This window comes from Equus caballus, chromosome 20 (genome assembly GCF_041296265.1).
Source record: "Equus caballus isolate H_3958 breed thoroughbred chromosome 20, TB-T2T, whole genome shotgun sequence".
NCBI classification, from domain to species: domain Eukaryota; kingdom Metazoa; phylum Chordata; class Mammalia; order Perissodactyla; family Equidae; genus Equus; species Equus caballus.
In genome coordinates, this window is record NC_091703.1 from 66,972,224 (window position 1) to 66,989,974 (window position 17,751).

At 43.7% G+C, this 17,751-nt stretch overlaps 1 protein-coding gene across 50 annotated transcripts in view; it reads left to right on the plus strand.

The window, feature by feature from the left end:
• RIMS1 (regulating synaptic membrane exocytosis 1) overlaps positions 1–17,178 on the plus strand; it is a 418,194-nt gene extending 401,016 nt beyond the window's left edge. For all 50 annotated transcript variants that reach the window (XM_070244805.1, XM_023625163.2, XM_070244806.1 and 47 more), the window contains 5 exons: positions 7,776–7,914; positions 9,883–9,995; positions 12,823–12,924; positions 13,503–13,642; positions 14,954–17,178. In XM_070244805.1, the coding sequence (XP_070100906.1) occupies positions 7,776–7,914; positions 9,883–9,995; positions 12,823–12,924; positions 13,503–13,642; positions 14,954–15,172 (713 nt within the window). In that variant the 3' untranslated portion in view covers positions 15,173–17,178. The remainder of the gene's footprint in view (positions 1–7,775; positions 7,915–9,882; positions 9,996–12,822; positions 12,925–13,502; positions 13,643–14,953) is intronic.
• Positions 17,179–17,751: the final 573 nt, after the last annotated feature.

Genomic DNA, 17,751 nt, shown 5'->3' on the forward strand with positions numbered 1-17,751 from the left:
GCTTGAGCTGTGTTCAAACCATGACGTTATTGACTAAGAAGATGATGTTAGAGAGTTAAAATGACAGCACACCCTCCTGAGATGAGCCGTCTGCCAGGGCCGCCCCCACAAGTGCCACAGAATGGGCTGAAGCGGCAGACTTCGTGTTCCCGCAGGTCTGGAGGCTGGACTGCAGGTGCGGGGCGCAGGGTCGGTGCCTCTGAGGCCCCTCCTCGGCCTCCTGCTGCCTCCTGCTGAGTCCTAAGCCCCCGTCCTGCAAGCTCTCAGTCATTGGGCCTCATTCTGCTGTCACCCCCTCTGCACAGGCCTGTCTCCAAGTACAGTCATATTCTGACATCTTGGGGGTTAAGACCTCAACACATGGATTTTGGGGGAAATAATTCTGTCCGTAACTCTAGACACACTTGGGAGACACCGAGGCTGTGCACTCAAGGTTTACAGGAGTGAGACATCCCCCACCCTCAGGGCTTTGACCAAAACAGGGTGTGGCACAGGTGGTATGTTTCAGTGACCATAAACATCTTTCCTGAAATATTTTTGGAAGTCTTATTATTATGCAGATTATTTAAAAGACCCTCTGGAATGGCTCTTGCTTACATTTTCACCTGCTGGGCAAGAGGAAAAATCTACATCACGTTAGCAAACGTTCTGCTGAAAAGATGGAGTGATTGAGTGAGCTGACCAGAGATTGAAATGTTCCTTTGAAGGAAACGAGCGTCAAAGGAATTTTTCTACCCATTTCACAAAAATATTCTGAATGATACTATTTTTAACCTATTGACCTCTGTATTTCTTTCATTAAAATCTCTTTGGAAAATGGGGAGAAGAAAGGGGGATAGTCGATGCTATGGCTTCAGGACGGACCTGGAGAATAAATGAGGGAAATCATAAAAGTCAGAGCCCTTAGCAGTTTTCTAAGTCTTCAGACCTATGAAGTTTTTACCAGTTGTACCTATCTGGGATGAAATAGACTCAGAGGCCTTGGCACAACACAGAGGGAACATTTTTGTTTGTTTTAAAACTAAGAATGATAATAATCGTGGCACTCAGGTCAGACAACCTCATAAAAGTTCTGACTGTGTGGATACCACCATGCTGGACGCATGTGCCCTCAAGAAGGGAGGACTGCTGGGCACTTTCTTTTGAAGGATGATTGTCGGAGACCGTGGCAGTATTGCTGTGTCATGTCTTCTGTAATACATGGTACACACAACTTCGTGTGGATTGAATTGGCATTGGGAAACAGAGGCCTTGAGATCCTGAGCCCAGCATTAATACAGCAGCCGCCCCAGCGATGTGTGGAGCAGCTCGGGAGGGTCTGCTCAGAGGTCCTGTGGGACTGACGGCTCCTTGGCTGGGGCTCTGGCTGGCTCCCCGGTGGGTGTCAGGCCTCCCCATGCTCCCCGCCTTCTCACCAGCTCACCGTCTCCACTCCTGAGCCCTGGTCCCTCTGGAAACATGGCTGTGTCCAGGGACGACACTCTTTGTCATCCAGGACCTTTAAGCAGACCACTCTTTTGGCCTAAAATACAAATCCCCCTTCACCGTCTGCGCAGAGTTAAAATTTCCTCTGAAAATTGCAGCGATGCCAGTGATAGCCTCTCTGTGAGCCCAGCACCGTCAGCTTGACCACATCGACGCCACTGTGTCTGAGCGCCAGATATGGCCGATGCGTCTTAGCGCCTGTTTTAGGGATGATCATGAACGCCAGAGGTGTCTTCAGGAACTGAAACGAAGTAAAGGAAGGGAGATCTGCACTTGTTGCCTCACAGTCTCCCCTCGTGATCTGGCCTCGTGGTCTCCGCCTCGTGGTCTGGCCTCGTGGTTTCCGCCTCGTGGTCTGGCCTCATGGTCTGGACTCGTGATCTGGCCTTGTGGTCTGGCCTCGTGGTCTCCCCTCGTGGTCTCCACCTCATGGTCTCGCTTGTGGTCTGGCTCGTGGTCTGGCCTCGTGGTCTCCACCTCGTGGTCTCGCTCATGGTCTGGCCTCATGGTCTAGCCTCGTGGTCTGGCCTCGTGGTCTGGCCTCGTGGTCTCCCTTCGTGGTCTCCCCTCATGGTCTCCATTCATGGTCTCCCCTTGTGGTTTCTCCTCATCATCTGGCCTCATGGTCTCCCCTCATGATGTCCCCTTGTGGTCTCCTTTCATCTCCCCCTCGTGGTCTGGCCTCATGGTATCCCCTCATGCTCTCGCTAGGTGATGTGCTCACTCAGTGGCCCAGCCACAGCCGGCTCACCTCGCTGTCTGAACTGTTCTCTCTTCCCTTCCCTTCCTCTCTCCCTGGTATGGAATTTACATGCGATAAATGCCTGAAGCCAAATGCAGGGGAAGCACGCCCTCTGTGGTGCACATCACTGAACCTCGATTGAGCTCGTCCTCGGCAGTCTGTCCTGCCAGGCTGGCAGCAGGCTGGGTCAGGGCTTCTTTTTTGACTCTCTGTACACAGCACTGGGCCCAGAGGTCTTGGGAATCGTTTGTTGATTATGTAAGTAAGGGAACAAATGAACAAAACACATGTTAACCATAGCAACTTTTCTCTCTAAAAATAACTGAATTTTGTTACTGTGCATATAATAAAAGGTTACGACCAATCTCAGTTGTTGTCTTCAGGGGTAGCCAAAAGCTTACCCTTACGCCGTGGTTCTTCTTTGTGAGTTAACAGGACATTATTGCATTTGTCTTTTGCACCCAAATTGCCTAATCAGTTGGGTGATATTCTGTTAGTGATTTTCCAGTTCAAGGATGGAATTGACTATGCGTTTGGCGTTAGAGACTGTTTCCCTGGAAGATGATTTATCAGACATTATCTGTCTTTATCCCCTCTCCAACCAATAATATTAGACTTAAAAATGTTGGGTTTTACCCTGTGCATTTAATCATTCCGTCTGCGTAGAAACAAGCTCTAATGTTGCACATCTTGGAAAACAGCCATCTCCCCCAATCCTGTGTGGGTCTCAGGTACCAGCTCTCAGTCACACCAGGCCTTTCCAAACCACCATAGGAGCCACCTCCGCGTCCTCATCGCTCCTTCTCCTGACAGGACATCCCTCTGGCTCCCAGCCCTCCTTCCTTGAGAAGTCAGTGACCGTGGAGCCCAGCACTATCCTCACTTCTGTGTCTGTTTCTTACTAAAATGCTAAGTAGAAGTCAACACTATGTTTTTACTTCTTGGAGCTCTTTATTCTTCTGATTTTGTGATACCTATTTTTCTCTGTTCCTCAAAGGCTAACTTGCAACCCCTTAGTGGCGGTGACTTTCTTCTGGACCCTACAGCTGGGAGGACCTTGAGCTCCAGTCTGTGTACTCTTCTCGTCTCTATCCACCCTCCCTCCCTATTACCTTTGGTGCTGTAGATTTTAATTCCATCTGTATGCCAGCATAGCCTGCCTGTCCGTCTGTCTGTCCCTCTGTCCTGACCTTGTGTGGTCCTGACTCATATAGACACTTGCTGCTCTACTCTTGACTGAGCTTTTAAGGAAATCTCTCATATGGCCGAGAGAGCTCAAAATGTCCACCCTACAATGAACTCCTCTCCCTTTTCAGGAAAGGACACTGTCGTTCAACTAGTTCTCCTAACTGAAACCTTGCAGGTTATTGATGGATTCTCTTTTTCTGAACTGCTTAAACATCCTTTAGAGCAGACGCTTCGGCTCCACTTCAGGATACATCAAAGCCCACCCCCCTGCCTCGTCTCCACTGCTCTTCCCCTGACCTAAGCCCCCATTCGTCTCTCCTCAGTAGGAAAGCAGCTTTCCAGTCTTCTGCCTGCTGCCACTTCCGGTTCCTACAGTTTATCTTCCAAATGTTATGGATTTTCCAATTTTTAATGTGTTTTTGAATGTAGAATAATAAGATATGTTAAAATATACTAGATTTCCAATTCTTTTGTTCTTTGTATAATACTTGGGACAGTGGTTTCAAGTCAAAGGTTTCCCATCGTAATTTGCTAGTAGAATTCGTGTCTTCATCAAGTTAATGATTCTTCAGTGGATACAAGTAATTTTTAGATAGTGGCAGTGTCCTTAATACACATGATAGTATTTTCTAATACTTAATGGTTTAATGCATTATGGTGATACTAGGAAATATTACATATATTAGCATATATTTATGCTTTAGTTACAGCATAGATAGAGAGATGGACACAGATAATTATATGCATTTGTACTTGCATGGAATGTATGTGATTTTAACAAATTTTTCAAGTGAACTTGCAATCCCATATGAGAATGTGTAAATGAAAAGTCTGTGCAGCCAAATCATCGATCCATTTGTAGAATAAATGAGATAAGACTTTGTGTTTTCCTAAACCGATGTGTAATGGAACAGTCGCAGGACTGAGATTCTGGAAATCAGACTCTAGCCCCATTCAGCTGCTGGCGTGCTGTCCAGCATCATTACACTCCCCGGAATGGAGGCTCCGTGGGGCGGGCATTTTTGTCCTTCGTTCCTCACTATTTCCCCAGCATCTGGGAGACACCGGGCCCAGTGCAAGTGCCGAGCAAATCTTACTCCTCAGATCACAGTTTCCGCGTCTAGGAAGTGGCGTTCCTTCCAACCCCACATTCCGAACTATATTAGAGCCCTTATGAGTTTAAATAAGACAGATTCACAGCCAGAACTGTTGACCCAGCTTCTACCTGGCCCTTGTAAGGTCGTTTAGCCCCACACCAGCCTGTCAAATTATGTTTTTTCAAAGTACCAAATTTTTACATTTTGGAAGCTATTAAGGTTTAGATCTGCTCGAAGATATCCCCTTCTTTAAGGAAACTTGATATCCCAATTAGAAAATACAACAAGCTATTAAAGACTCTTCATTTTTTAATTTTTTCTTTTTACTCATTGAACAAATGTGTGCTGAGTGACCACTGTGTGAACCTGTGTTAGGAAATGCAGGAGAAGTCGGCAGGGTGGCCCACTTCTGTCACCTGGCCCCCAGGAGCTCCCACAGCCCTGAGACCTCAGGCCACACAGGCTCTCAGCCAGAGCCCCATCTCCATGGAAAGCCCAGGGGAAGCCTGGAGACCGTGTGCTACCGCCAGACAGCGCCCTGCTGACCACCGTCCTCATGGCCGGTCACGGCCACGGGACCAAGCCACATGGCGACATTCCCATTCTGTCTGGGCTGTGTCCTAGCGCCCTCCACGTGATGTCTCCGGAGACCCTGACCTTCCAATAAGCCAGTGCTGCGCTGCCTGCCCCTCTCTGTCCCTCTCCTGCCTGGTTTTCTTCCACCGCACTTGGCACAGGTATGTTGTCTGTCTGTCTGTCTACATGCCTTCACGGGACACACGCCGGGAGCTATGCTCCGTGACACAGGAATCTGTCATCCGTCAGTGTGTCCCCTGGAACATACTGGGACAGTGCAGGACACACAGTGGGTGCCCAGGAAATACTGTCAGAGGGATGGACAGACGGACGGATGAATAAATGAAAAACCGAACGGACACTCTACCCTGATCCTCCTCTCCGTTGACCTCCCACCGCTTCTGCTCCAGCCCTGCCATCAGCAAGGTCCTCATTATTTGCAGTGAGAACTGAGTGGTCCGCCCTGGCTTCTGCCTGGTGCCGCCCGGGTGAACGCTGTCCCGGCTCTGCTTGGCTCATGTCAGTAGTGTGTCCTCGGGGCTTGTCCCTGCCCCTCATGTGGATCTAGGGAGATGTACGCGTGGACGAAAAGTGGCTCCATCGCAGTGACTTCTTAAGGAACTACATCTGAGAAGGAGGCGCAGCATGTAACAAACACCAAGACAGAACCGAACTGGTCAGAATGGCCCTAAATGAAGTGACTTGTCAGATTCTGCAGAGACCTGTCAAGTGGGCGAGACAGAGACCAGAACAGGGAAAGGGAGAGAATTCCTGAGGCTTAGGTGGAAAAATGGGGGCGTCCATGTGAGTGTTGGCAGGAGTGTAAATTGCTGCAATGTTTCCAAAGGGCGATTTAGAAATAGCTGTTAGAATTAAGCAGATTCTTCCTCTTTCACTAGCCTTTCAATTTCTAGAAATTTACTCTGTGAAAACTCTCCTCTAACGGCTGGAAACATCCCAAGTGCTGGTCAAGAAGGAGATGGTTTGGTTATGAAACCACATAGCACACAGAGGAACAGTACAGTCATTAAAAAGAATAAATGTAGGATGCTTGTATTGTTTTAATTATGGTAAACAGGATGAGAAAAGTGCGTCTTAGTGTGTGTGATGTGATCCTGTTACCGAGTTTATATCGTGTTCTAGATCATGGGCTAACGGGGGCAACGTACACACGTCCCTCTCCTCGCAGAGATTAATCTTTGGTGGGACACGGACTATAAACAAGTAGAGGTTTGAGGGCAGATGGCGCAGTGCTGTGAAGGAATGTGGTGGAAATGGGAAACGTGGAGTGGTGAGGGCTGAGGAGCCGTGAGGATCAGAAACAGCCCCTCTCAGGCGGCGCCTCAGAGCAGAGACCTGGATGAAGGTGGGAGCCGGGGCCTGGAGCGTCCAGGACGGGCGGGGAAGACCGTGGCTGGAGGGCGCCGACCGTGTGGGAAGAGGGCAAAGGGCAGATCTGAAAGGCAGCATTTTATGGGCTGCGGTAACAATTTTCGATTTTCCTTTAATTTTGACAGTAAACCATCACGAGATCTTGAGCTGGGGAGTGACATATTCAGATTTACATTTTTGAGGAATCGTCATGGCTCTTATGTAGAGAATGTTCAGCATTGAGTCCGTATGGTATAACTGATTGTATCTTTCATCACACGATTCACAAAAGGCTGCAGTGACCAAGAGTGAGAGGAAATGTGCACCTGTCGGTGGTCAGTTTAGGGGAGTGGGCGCCGGCTCACAGGGTCATGAGGACTGAGAAGTTCCTGCATGTGCACACGTATGTGCAGTTTAGGTATGTGCTTATGTCTACAGAGTGCTTTTTCATATGTTATTAATAGGTATTAAATGATACTTTGTGAAAAATAGGAAGAAAATCAGAAACGCACGCAGGACGTGTGGATGGGAACGACATGGCAGGTGCTGAGTTTAACCATTTGTCTAAGCTTTTAGCGTTGCCCTAATCAAAAGCATGTTTAGAATTTCATGTCCACGCTGTGGACAGAATCCCAGTTAGTCCTTTCCAGGGGCTCAATGTCTGCTCTGAACGTAGAGTTTGTCAGGAAAACCATCCACTGCTCTAATTCACAGGCACGAAGATGCTCACTCCCACACTGCCCATCGGACGTCGTGCAGTTGATCAGAAGGCCAGGAGAGAATGGAGAGGCCGTGGAGTTAGTGTAACACCCACTCACCTATGCAGGGGACCTGTATGGCGTCTCAGATGAGGTCTTATTTGTTGAAGCATTGGGAAAATCATTAAGTAAATTACTGCTGTTTTTCTTTACGAGGATTGCTGGCGCTGCCAGCACCACACTGCGGTGTTGTTCACACTTGGTCCTGAGTGAATCTTCCCTGTAGAGGTCGTGGCCCTTCATGCTGGTCTGCTCCCACGCTCCAGACTAGGAGAAGCCTGCTGGTTGCTCAGTGTTGTCTCCACACAGCTGTCAGGGCCACGTCCGGTTGTGTATTGAAGGTGACAGGGATGCGAGGAGTTCATTTGGCTCGTTGAGGTTCAGGCGATGTGTGGGACAGGGCAGGTCAGATCATTGGTCAGATTGTTCTCTTAGACACTACTTGTCTGATGAACTTTAATTATATGCATAATGAACTATTGTATTTGCAGAATCCATCGATATTCAGGGGAAACTGTGTAAACAAGACTAAGAGTTTCTTTCACTCTCTCCTGTCAGAGTCAGGCCACAAGAAGTTGAAGAGTACCATCCAGAGAAGCACAGAGACAGGGATGGCGGCTGAGATGAGGAAGATGGTGAGGCAGCCCAGCCGTGAGTCCACCGACGGCAGCATCAACAGTTACAGCTCCGAGGGAAAGTAAGTGGTGCCAGCGCACGTGCCTGTGCAGCTCCAGCACCTGGACTGTGGTCCCCGTAAAACAGGTCACCGTGGGCTCCTGTGAGCCGCTTCATTCAGCCAGAAGTTTAACCATGCTTTTTAGAACAGCCTGACCAAGAGGATGCACACGAACACACAGGCACACCGACACTCCTGCACCGGTCCCCGGGCCCTTCACAGGGAGGAATAAGTGCTGGGTTACCATGACTAACTGACTTCTGTCACCGGAAAGGCTCAGAATGGCCCAGAGTGGGTGTGTATTAGAAATGCCACGTCGAATGGGTTCTTTCATAGGGGAATCTCGCTGGCCCAGGCACCAAAGTCTGAACTAAAATTTAGAAGTGGGGGATAATTTCCCATATTCCTACTTTTCTCCAAACTATTTTGGGCTCTAAGTTGTAAATCTAACACTCTCCTAATAGCAACGTAAATTTTCTTGTTTTTAAAACATCACTAACTCATTTTTACTTTAGCAAAATAGCTCAGGGTCTCTCTTCCTCATTATTTTTCTGATCAAAGAGTTCTAGCTAATTCTGAAATTAGTTAATTCTGAAAAAATATCAGATTTTTGTTTTGCTTATTTGGTTTTCTTTTTACTATTTTGTATAGATCCTGCACAAAACTTGCATTTTCCTATGCTTGAGAATTTTTCTGGTAAAAAAGTGAACTTTTTACTGGGGTGATAGATCTTACAAATAAGTAATTATATTCTGTAGTGGGTTACTTGGGGATTAACCAGGTATAAATTTTCTATAATTATTCATTTATTACCATTCATATCTTTCAAATATCAGTTTAATATTAATAATTTATTTTCTTTTACTGGCATTTTTCTATTTTGTTCAGAAAATGAAATAAAATTATGCAAAGTTAACATTCATGATACGCGTTCCCATTCCTGAAACTAGTGGGTCCGTTTGTTTGATCGGATGACTGATATGCACGCTCCCAGCAAAGTACAGGAAGAACAAAAATGGGCAGACATGATGGTTATGGAGGCAAACTTGCTGACAAAATACCAAGATTTGATGAAATATTATAAAGCAGTGTGCAAACGAAAGACTGGAGACATTATTTTCTGATACAAAAGTTAACAAATCAAATAATATTTACCTCCAGCATAAGCCACTTAACCTCCTGTGGATTTGTCGTCAAGGTCTCTGGAGGCGATAATAACATGAACCCTGTCTAGTTCCCTTGGTTGTGAGGAAATGATGTATGTGAAAGGACCCTGGAAATAACACATCTCCATGGAAAGCTGCGTATTCAGAAATACGTATTGAATGCCAACCTTGGAACAGGCAGTGTCCTTGTCACCCGGGACCCATAGGGCAACAAGACCAACAGAGTCACTGCCCTCTGACCTCAGAGCCTCAGATTTCAGGCAGTTCTGATGTCGTAAGAAATAGACATATTTTAATCAGTGCAGTCCCAGTTGGGCTAAATAAAACTCCCAGATAATCTATAAGTTTAATTCTTTCAAAGATGAATAAATTAAACATTTTTATTTGTAATAAGAGCATGTACTATGCTATATTATTTATTCAATAAATCATGACCCATTTTTTAAATTTAGCAATAATGTTCACGAGCAATTATTTACGTACAGTTCATGATATAAAAATCTGCATCTTGTATTTTATGTCAGTGATACGTTTACGTAGTGATCTGTGTTTGTAAGTACCCAGAAAACTTAGCATATTAACAGCTACAGCTGGGCCTGCTGAGTAGAATGTCTGTTGGGTATAAGTTCAGGGTGCAGACCTGCCGCCATCAGTCAGTGCTGAGCCGTGGGTGCTGGCTTCAGACACAACGCAAATCATTGGCAAATAAGCTGACACCAGCGCAGTTTAGGACTCGGGGTCAGAGCTGCAGTCAGAAGGAAACTAATGGAAAGAATTCGAAGGAGCTAACGTTCTGGGTTTGGGTTTGTTCTTTCGCTAATAGCTTGATATTTCCTGGAGTACGGCTAGGAGCGGACAGTCAGTTCAGTGATTTTCTTGACGGACTCGGACCTGCCCAGCTTGTTGGCCGGCAAACACTTGCCACCCCAGCAATGGGTAAGAATCATTTTTTTTTGTACAGAAAAACTCACATTTCGTGGTTGACAAGGTCATTTAAAACAGCATAGTAGTAATAGAAGGGAGAAGCAACAGTGTAGCTAGGTTGTTGGTGATTTCAAACAACTATTCTAATTTCTAATGCATTTGCCTAATTTGAGACATTATGCAAAATGAATAAAGTTATTCATAAATCTTTGAATTACTGGACAACCCTGCCAAGATAGAGAATATACAGTAGATCCAAACATAGAATAAGGCTAGCATTTCACATGGACAAAAAGATGGGTTATTCAGTAAAGGATGTTGGCATAACTGTTAAACTCTGGGAGAATTAATGAAATTGCCTCCCTACTTCACAACTTTAAAAAATTTGAGACTCAATTGTAAAAGAGAAAGGGGAGGTGGAAAACACTTAAGTCAATGTTTCTATTTTCTTGGAGTGGGAAAGAACTTCCAAAGGATCAAACCAAAGCAAGAAAATTAAAAACTTCTGCTAGCAAAATACACCCTAAATGAAGTTGAAAGAAAGATGATGAATGGAGAAGATAGTAGATATTTCCCTGAAAGACAGGAGATTCTGGCTTGAAAGGACCCATGGAGCACTCAGCAGAAGGTGAAAATAGGTCACCATGAAGGCGGAGCTTCTTGGGATTTCACAACGCTGAGCATTAATAGAAAACCCCCAAAGTTTCCTAAGAGGAAAAACAATTCTATACAAGACTATCAATAATCAGATTCACACTAGACTCTTCAATAATCATACTGGAAGCCAGGAAGCTATTAAGCATTACCATCAAAATTCTGAGTGACAGTTGATTTCCTGCCTAGAGTACCATACCCAGCTGGATCATCCAGTAAGTTTAAGGCTGGGATAAATACTACTCAGACAGGCAAGGTCTGAAGACATTATCCCATGCACAGCACTGCTCAGAAGCTACTAGATGATTTACTTGAACAAAATAAACTAAGTGAACTTAGAACGTCATGAACTAAAAAAAGAGGAAGATGAGATCCAGTAAATTCTCAATGCAAGAGAGAGAGATGATGGGGAGGCCCTGGAGATGGTGAAGGGAGGTCCGAAGACAGCAGCTGCATCAAGCTTTGAAAGCGATCTGTCCAAATAGTAGCCGGTCAGATTCCCTAAGATAAGTTCTGCAGAAAACACACCTAGTGTGTTTGATGTTATGGAGGAGGTAAACAGCCAGGAGAGAGTAAGGGGTTGAATTAGTGATATGCACATAAAAATGTAAGCAAATTCTTCTTAAAAAGACACTTATTAAGTATAGGGAAAAGGAAGAGCTGTCCAAGAAATGAAGAGTAATCATAGTATTCCAGTCTACTCAGCTGCAAATAATGCTACGTAATCAAAATAATATCAATATTCATATTGGGAGAATGGGATGACAGAAAGGGTCAAGTATATGGTGCAGGTAGGAAAGTGGTGAGAGAAATGGAAACTAAAAGTCTAGAGTAATGACTATAACTGAAAAAAGAGGAAAATATTTTGTAGGTATACTATTTAGAGATAGGGAGGCAAATGCCAAAAAGTGAAAAATAAATCAGATAAAAATATTGAAAATTTTGAAAGCAGTGATCTTTAGAAGGCAAGAAGCTGAGAGAGAGGATGGGAATCTTTTACACTAATGACAGATTTATAGAACAGTGTGATCATTTAAATTATGTGTATGTGCTTTGAAAAAACACTGAAAAGAATAGAGAGAGAAAGACCTCTAGGATTTGAGGTCCAAAGCAGAATTTTAAAACTAATGAAAAATCCAGAACCCAAAGTTGGTCAACTGACCTGGCAAACAGAGAATTCACAACTGAGAAAATGGAGACGATGCAACTAACGAAAAGGAACCTAGAAATAATTATATTGAACACTTTCAGAGATAAATTATATCAATCGGGAAAAGATGAACATCCTAATAAAAATGGGTAGAGGATGTGAACAGGCAGGACGTAAGAGAAGGAGTATAAGTTGAAAATATTTAGAAATATATTCAGTTTCCCCAATAATCAAAGACATGGAAATTAATTTGTTTTTAACCATCAGATTGGCAAAAGTTAGATATATTGCTGCTGCCGCTATTAGTGGGTTGTGGTAAATGGAAGACAGGTCCTTCTGGGGACAGTGCAAACTGGCACAATCTTTCTGAAGGGTATTGATGATATGCACGGAGTTGTTGAAGGTCCAATCAGATGCAATAAGTAAAAATCTTAGAATTTATGCTCAAGAACTAATTGACCAAGTGTACAGAAATTCTTTATAAAGCTGGTGGTTATAGTTCTATTTATATGTAAATAACCTGTATTTCCATGAACGGGATCTGGCTGAATACGTAATGCCATGCCCATTCAGTGGAACACGCAGTCATTAAAATGAGGATGGATGGTCATGATAGTAGATGGATAGATACACAGGTAGATTTTTTTAAAGTATTTTGAGAGTGCTAGGATATTCACCAAAACTTTAATGGTGGTTTTCTCTAGGTAATGGAAATACTGATAATTACACTTTTTTATTAAGAAGAATTAGGTATTAAATGACATAAAGAATAAGAAATCTGATTAGAGTGCGAGAGTTACTGGAATACGTTGGTATTGCTGTAGTTAAGCGACTTATAACCTAATTTGGGACTCTCATAAGATGGATTAGGACCAGAAAAATGAAGAGAAACATTTCAAAACCTGATTTGGAGGCAAGGAAAGAAAAGTGGGTCTGGGGCTCCACGTATTAGATTTTGTCCAGATCATAATGCGGATTCTGTTAGGACCTCCGTTGTTTTAACTCCGCCTAACACATGCTTCCTTCCACTCGCAGGCGACATACAGATCGGGATGGAGGACAAGAAGGGCCACTTAGAAGTGGAAGTGATCAGGGCGCGTAGCCTCACGCAGAAGCCGGGCTCCAGGTCCACGCCTGGTAAGGACAGGTGCTCCTGAGCCGGGAGAGACTCTGACACAAGGCAAAACTCACAGCGTTTGCTGCATTTGAATGTTGCATGGTCTGCTTTCATTCTCTGACTGATGAAAGAGGCAACTTTTCCGTGTTCCCTGAGTCTATAAAATGGATCTGGGTTTTCCTTGCCCAATTATTCTGTCAGAAAGTATTAGGAAGAGTATTGTCATGTGAAGAAAAGTTTAGTTATGAAGGTTTCTTAGCTTGTGTCATTGATTTTTTCTGCACATTTAAAAATGCAGAAGAAAAAAATTTAGTTTTAATCGTAAAAAGGAAGCAGTGAGTTTTAAGATATAAACCTGAATTGTAATGCCAGCTATAACCCAACTAAATCAGTCTTGTGACAACTTTGCGTACATTTGAAATGAGGAAAATGGCAGAGATGGTAACATGGGTTTGAGGAATAGAATTTATGGGGCACTGGGGATTGAAAACAATTCACGTAGTCAAGGGGAACCTCTGATTCTCTAATAGTCATTCTCTAATAAAATCACTTTAACCTAAAGGATTAACTTTTAAATGTTCGTGTGCCCTTTGTTCAGCTCCATACGTCAAAGTATATCTTTTGGAAAATGGGGCCTGTATAGCCAAGAAGAAGACGAGAATTGCACGAAAAACCCTCGATCCTTTGTATCAACAGTCCCTGATTTTTGACGAAAGTCCACAGGGCAAAGTTCTTCAGGTCAGTAAGAGTTTGTTCAACTTTTTACGTTGTAATATCCACAGTATCCATGTAAACATGGACAAGGCCATCACACACACAGAGAATAAAGTTCAAGAAGGAGAAATGTGGAATAACATCCTTGAGTGGAAAAAAAACAAATTGTTAACTTACGAATAATGCATAGCATTAAAAATATCTGGTGGATCTAATGAAAAAGAAAATTGTATTTTCTCTCTGCCTTCTTTTCATCCTTCTCTCCATCCTCTTCTGCTTTTTCCCTATTTCCCACCCTTCCCCTCTTCTTGAGAGATAGATAGATGAGAGATAGGTAATGGATAGATAAATGATAGATAATAGATAGATGATTGATAGATAGATAGCAAGGCAAACAATGCTAATAACAGTTCATTGAGTGTTAGTATGAGCCAGATATGGGATATAAAGAGGAAGAAAGGAAAGAGAAGAGAAGTGTGCAGGGACCAGCAAAGATTCGGGACTAGCTGAATGTCAGATGCACCGTCAGGTGCTTACAGACATTACCGTTTTTAAATGCTTTAACCACCACGTGCAATAAATATGATTATCCTCATTTTAAAGATTATGTCTGAGGATCACAGGAATTAAATAATTTGGCAGAGTCACTCAGTAAATTGAAAAGGCAAGATTCACCACCCCTGGCTGTAGAGTGGTGAAGGAGTTCAGTTGGGAACCTTCACAGGTGCCTAAGGCACCTGGGAGTAAGTGTAATGGAACGCTTTCCTGACACCACTGGGAGCTGCCCCCGACTCTGGTAATTGTCACTGACTTACCAATCATCTGATCAAACCAGTTTTGCCAGGCAAGTCCTCAGAAGCTGCCAGCTTATAATTATATTTTCAACTTTCACTAACAAGTCCGTAATATACAGGAAAGTTAATGAGTGTTCTCCCCCTTTGTATGTATTCCATCACACACCCACTCCACCATACACTTGGTTGGGTTGTTTTGCCCTCCTCTCTTGCACAAATTTTAAATTTTATATCTCTGTGGCCCTGCACATTGCTTCCCAGAGAGTAGTTAAGAAGGTGTTGAGTTTATGTATAAACGGACTCGCGTGTGTTCGTGGACGAGGGTAGCACGGCTTGCCTTCCGTCGAATCTGAAGTTGTCGTGAGTGTTGTAATGATACCGTGATGCTGGCGTCTTCTTGTCTATTCCTCCTCCTCGGAATTAGTTGCATCATTTCTTCCCCCTCTCTGACTGGCCCGCTTTTACAAAATAGTTGCTTTCAACTCTTCAGACGTGAAAGAGAGAGCAGTTCAAGTTTTACCACATTTCTCTGTCTCTGCAGGTGATCGTCTGGGGGGACTATGGCAGGATGGACCACAAATGCTTTATGGGTGTGGCTCAGATCTTGTTGGAAGAGCTCGACCTGTCCAGTATGGTGATCGGCTGGTACAAGTTGTTCCCGCCGTCGTCACTGGTGGATCCCACACTCACACCCCTCACGCGCCGGGCTTCCCAGTCGTCTCTGGAAAGTTCAACTGGGCCTCCCTGCATTCGATCGTAGTGAACTCATACCAGAGTCATTCCAATAAAACTCTGCCTTTCAGGATAATAATCTGAACCAGATATTTCATGATCAAAAGCATTGTTGGAGACAGACAATCAACTCGTGTTTTGCCTGTAGTAGTTTTTCAATAATATGTCCCAATTGTTGTTTAAAACCTGGCTTCATAGGACAGAACAAGGCAATCTACCACATTACAGTAAGAGTCAGCATGCTGGTGAGAGTCACTGATGCTTCTATAGATAGAAAAGGAGGAAACTTCAAATTCACACACACACACCCCAAACTAAAGAGGCTGGAAACTCTCACTCTGTGAACAGTTGTGTCTGTCGCATTTCTGCACAGACCACAAGCAGTGTTATTTCCCTAGTGTTTGAGAGGTTCTGTTTCTCTGTGTGTTTGTTGGGTTTTGGTTTCTTGATTTGTTTCGTTTTTCACCGTACTTGTCATTTCCTTGTTTTTGGCTGTCATGACAGGCCTCATGATGCTTACAGAGACCCTTCCTTTCTTTTTCCAAAATCACCAAAAAAGGGCTGAAGCGGTCTCTGTGGCGTCCGGGTGAGAGGAGGCCAATGAGGGCTCCAGCACTTTTCCTTTATGGTTCTTCAGTCTCGCGTGGGGAAACCCAGGAAACAAAGGCTATCTTCCAAAACAACCACAAAATCACTTTTTTTAATGAAGAGCATATCTGTTTGCATTCTAACAAATTAGTTCATGTTTTCCATTGCTTTGCATGGAAGACGTAAAGAGGTCGGTGAGCAGCTAAACCGAGAACTAAAACTAACCCCATCATGGTCCTTCGGAGACACTCCTTATAATGCCTTTTTCTTCCTGATATCCAAAAAAAAAAATGTGCTCATGTGTATTATCCATACTTTTGACTTCCCAAAATGGTGACTAGAAATGGATTTGAGCCTAAGACACTTTGAGCTACGCCCAGGCTCCTCGCCATGTCTCTGTGCAGACACACCATCTACCCTGGAAAGAGCACAGTATGAGCTGTCCAATATTCCACTGGAAATTCCAGTTGAAATATTCTGCACTAAACTAATGTTTTTATCAAGTTTCATTTTACATTTCTTTGAGATTGATGCAAGCACAAAGCTTGATTTTTTAACGCAAAGTATCTTACTTTTTTGGGGGAAAAATAAAACAAAGTCAAATTTCAATTTGCATTTTCTTCATTGGAGTCTTTCTCGGTCTTGAATTTCCTTGTGACATTCTGTATGTGTGCTATGAACTGCAGACTCTGCAGGCGCATTGATGTGTCCTCCCTCCGATGAGTCGTTCAAATTTTGTGCTTACACGGTAGAGCAGCATGGCTTGGAACTGTTCAAAGCTGCATGCACATTTTGTAAAAAAAAAAAAAAAAAAAAAATGAAAAAGAAAAGAAAGGTTATTTAATAATGTACGTTAGTTCCACATAGGCCCGCTCGTGTGTTGCATGTACTTTACAATTTGCTCGTTAATTACTATACTGAAATAACCAAGAAATCTAAGCCATCCGTTTTTGTTATAGACATTTTGCAGGTTTTAGCCTGACTCATTCTGAGTCTGGGGTGAAATGTCTATAGATGGACTTTATTTTTTACCCTCTGGAAAACGTGATGTAGTAAGGACCAAATTCCTTCTAATAAATACTTCGGTGTAGATTCCTACTGTGGGGCTGTGACACGTGTAGACACTGTGTGCACACTAGGTTTTAATCCATAGACATACTGCCTGCACCAAGTGAGTTATTGATTATTATTTACACATGCCAGAATTACCTGCCCATCGTTCCACAGGCCCAGACTGACCACTACTCACCATGCTGAGCAGGAGGAACCGAAGCCTTGGTGCACTTCTACTAGATTCCGTTCTGTCTTAGTGGCCAACAACCAACTGATTATAATTGGGTAGTATCTTTCTATTTTGACCACTTGTCTTAACACTCCCCTGTGCTTTTAAATGAACTTCCAACTCATGTATGTAAACATGTTTAATAAAACTTACTTTTCATGTCAGTCGTAGCCATCTGTGTTCTGTGTTTTGCCAGGTATCCATTGTGAGCTCTTTGGTGCAAAACGGGGGCTGGGTCATGGGAGGGGAGGCTGGGAGTTGCTGTCTGCTGTGGGCGTTGACTTACCCCTCACTCTATGTGTCTTAACCTACGGCCCAGATGGTACTTTCATCACATACGAATTTTTACCTAGTCAGCCTGTCTAAGTGAGCACATGACTATACTTCTGAAAAGTGGCATTATTGAAAACAATAAATAGTAAGAATCAAATGGAAGGTGGTTTTTCTGCTGCTGTGTGAGTGTGCTAATAAAACAGACAACTCTGTGTCCAGTTGCCGAATCATTTCAAGTTATGTGACGTGTCAAATATCAATTCCTGTGTCTCCCGTGACAGCACCTGGTCCTTCTCTCCATCTTCTCCTTCTGAAGTCCTGCCTGACTTGTAGAATTTGACAGCCCAGCAAACCAGGCGGCTACACTGAATCATCTTCAGTAGACTCTTAGGGAATAAATACACCTTCAAATATAATAGATGAGTCTCAAAAGTAATACGGTAAAAGAGAAATTGCTAGCTTTC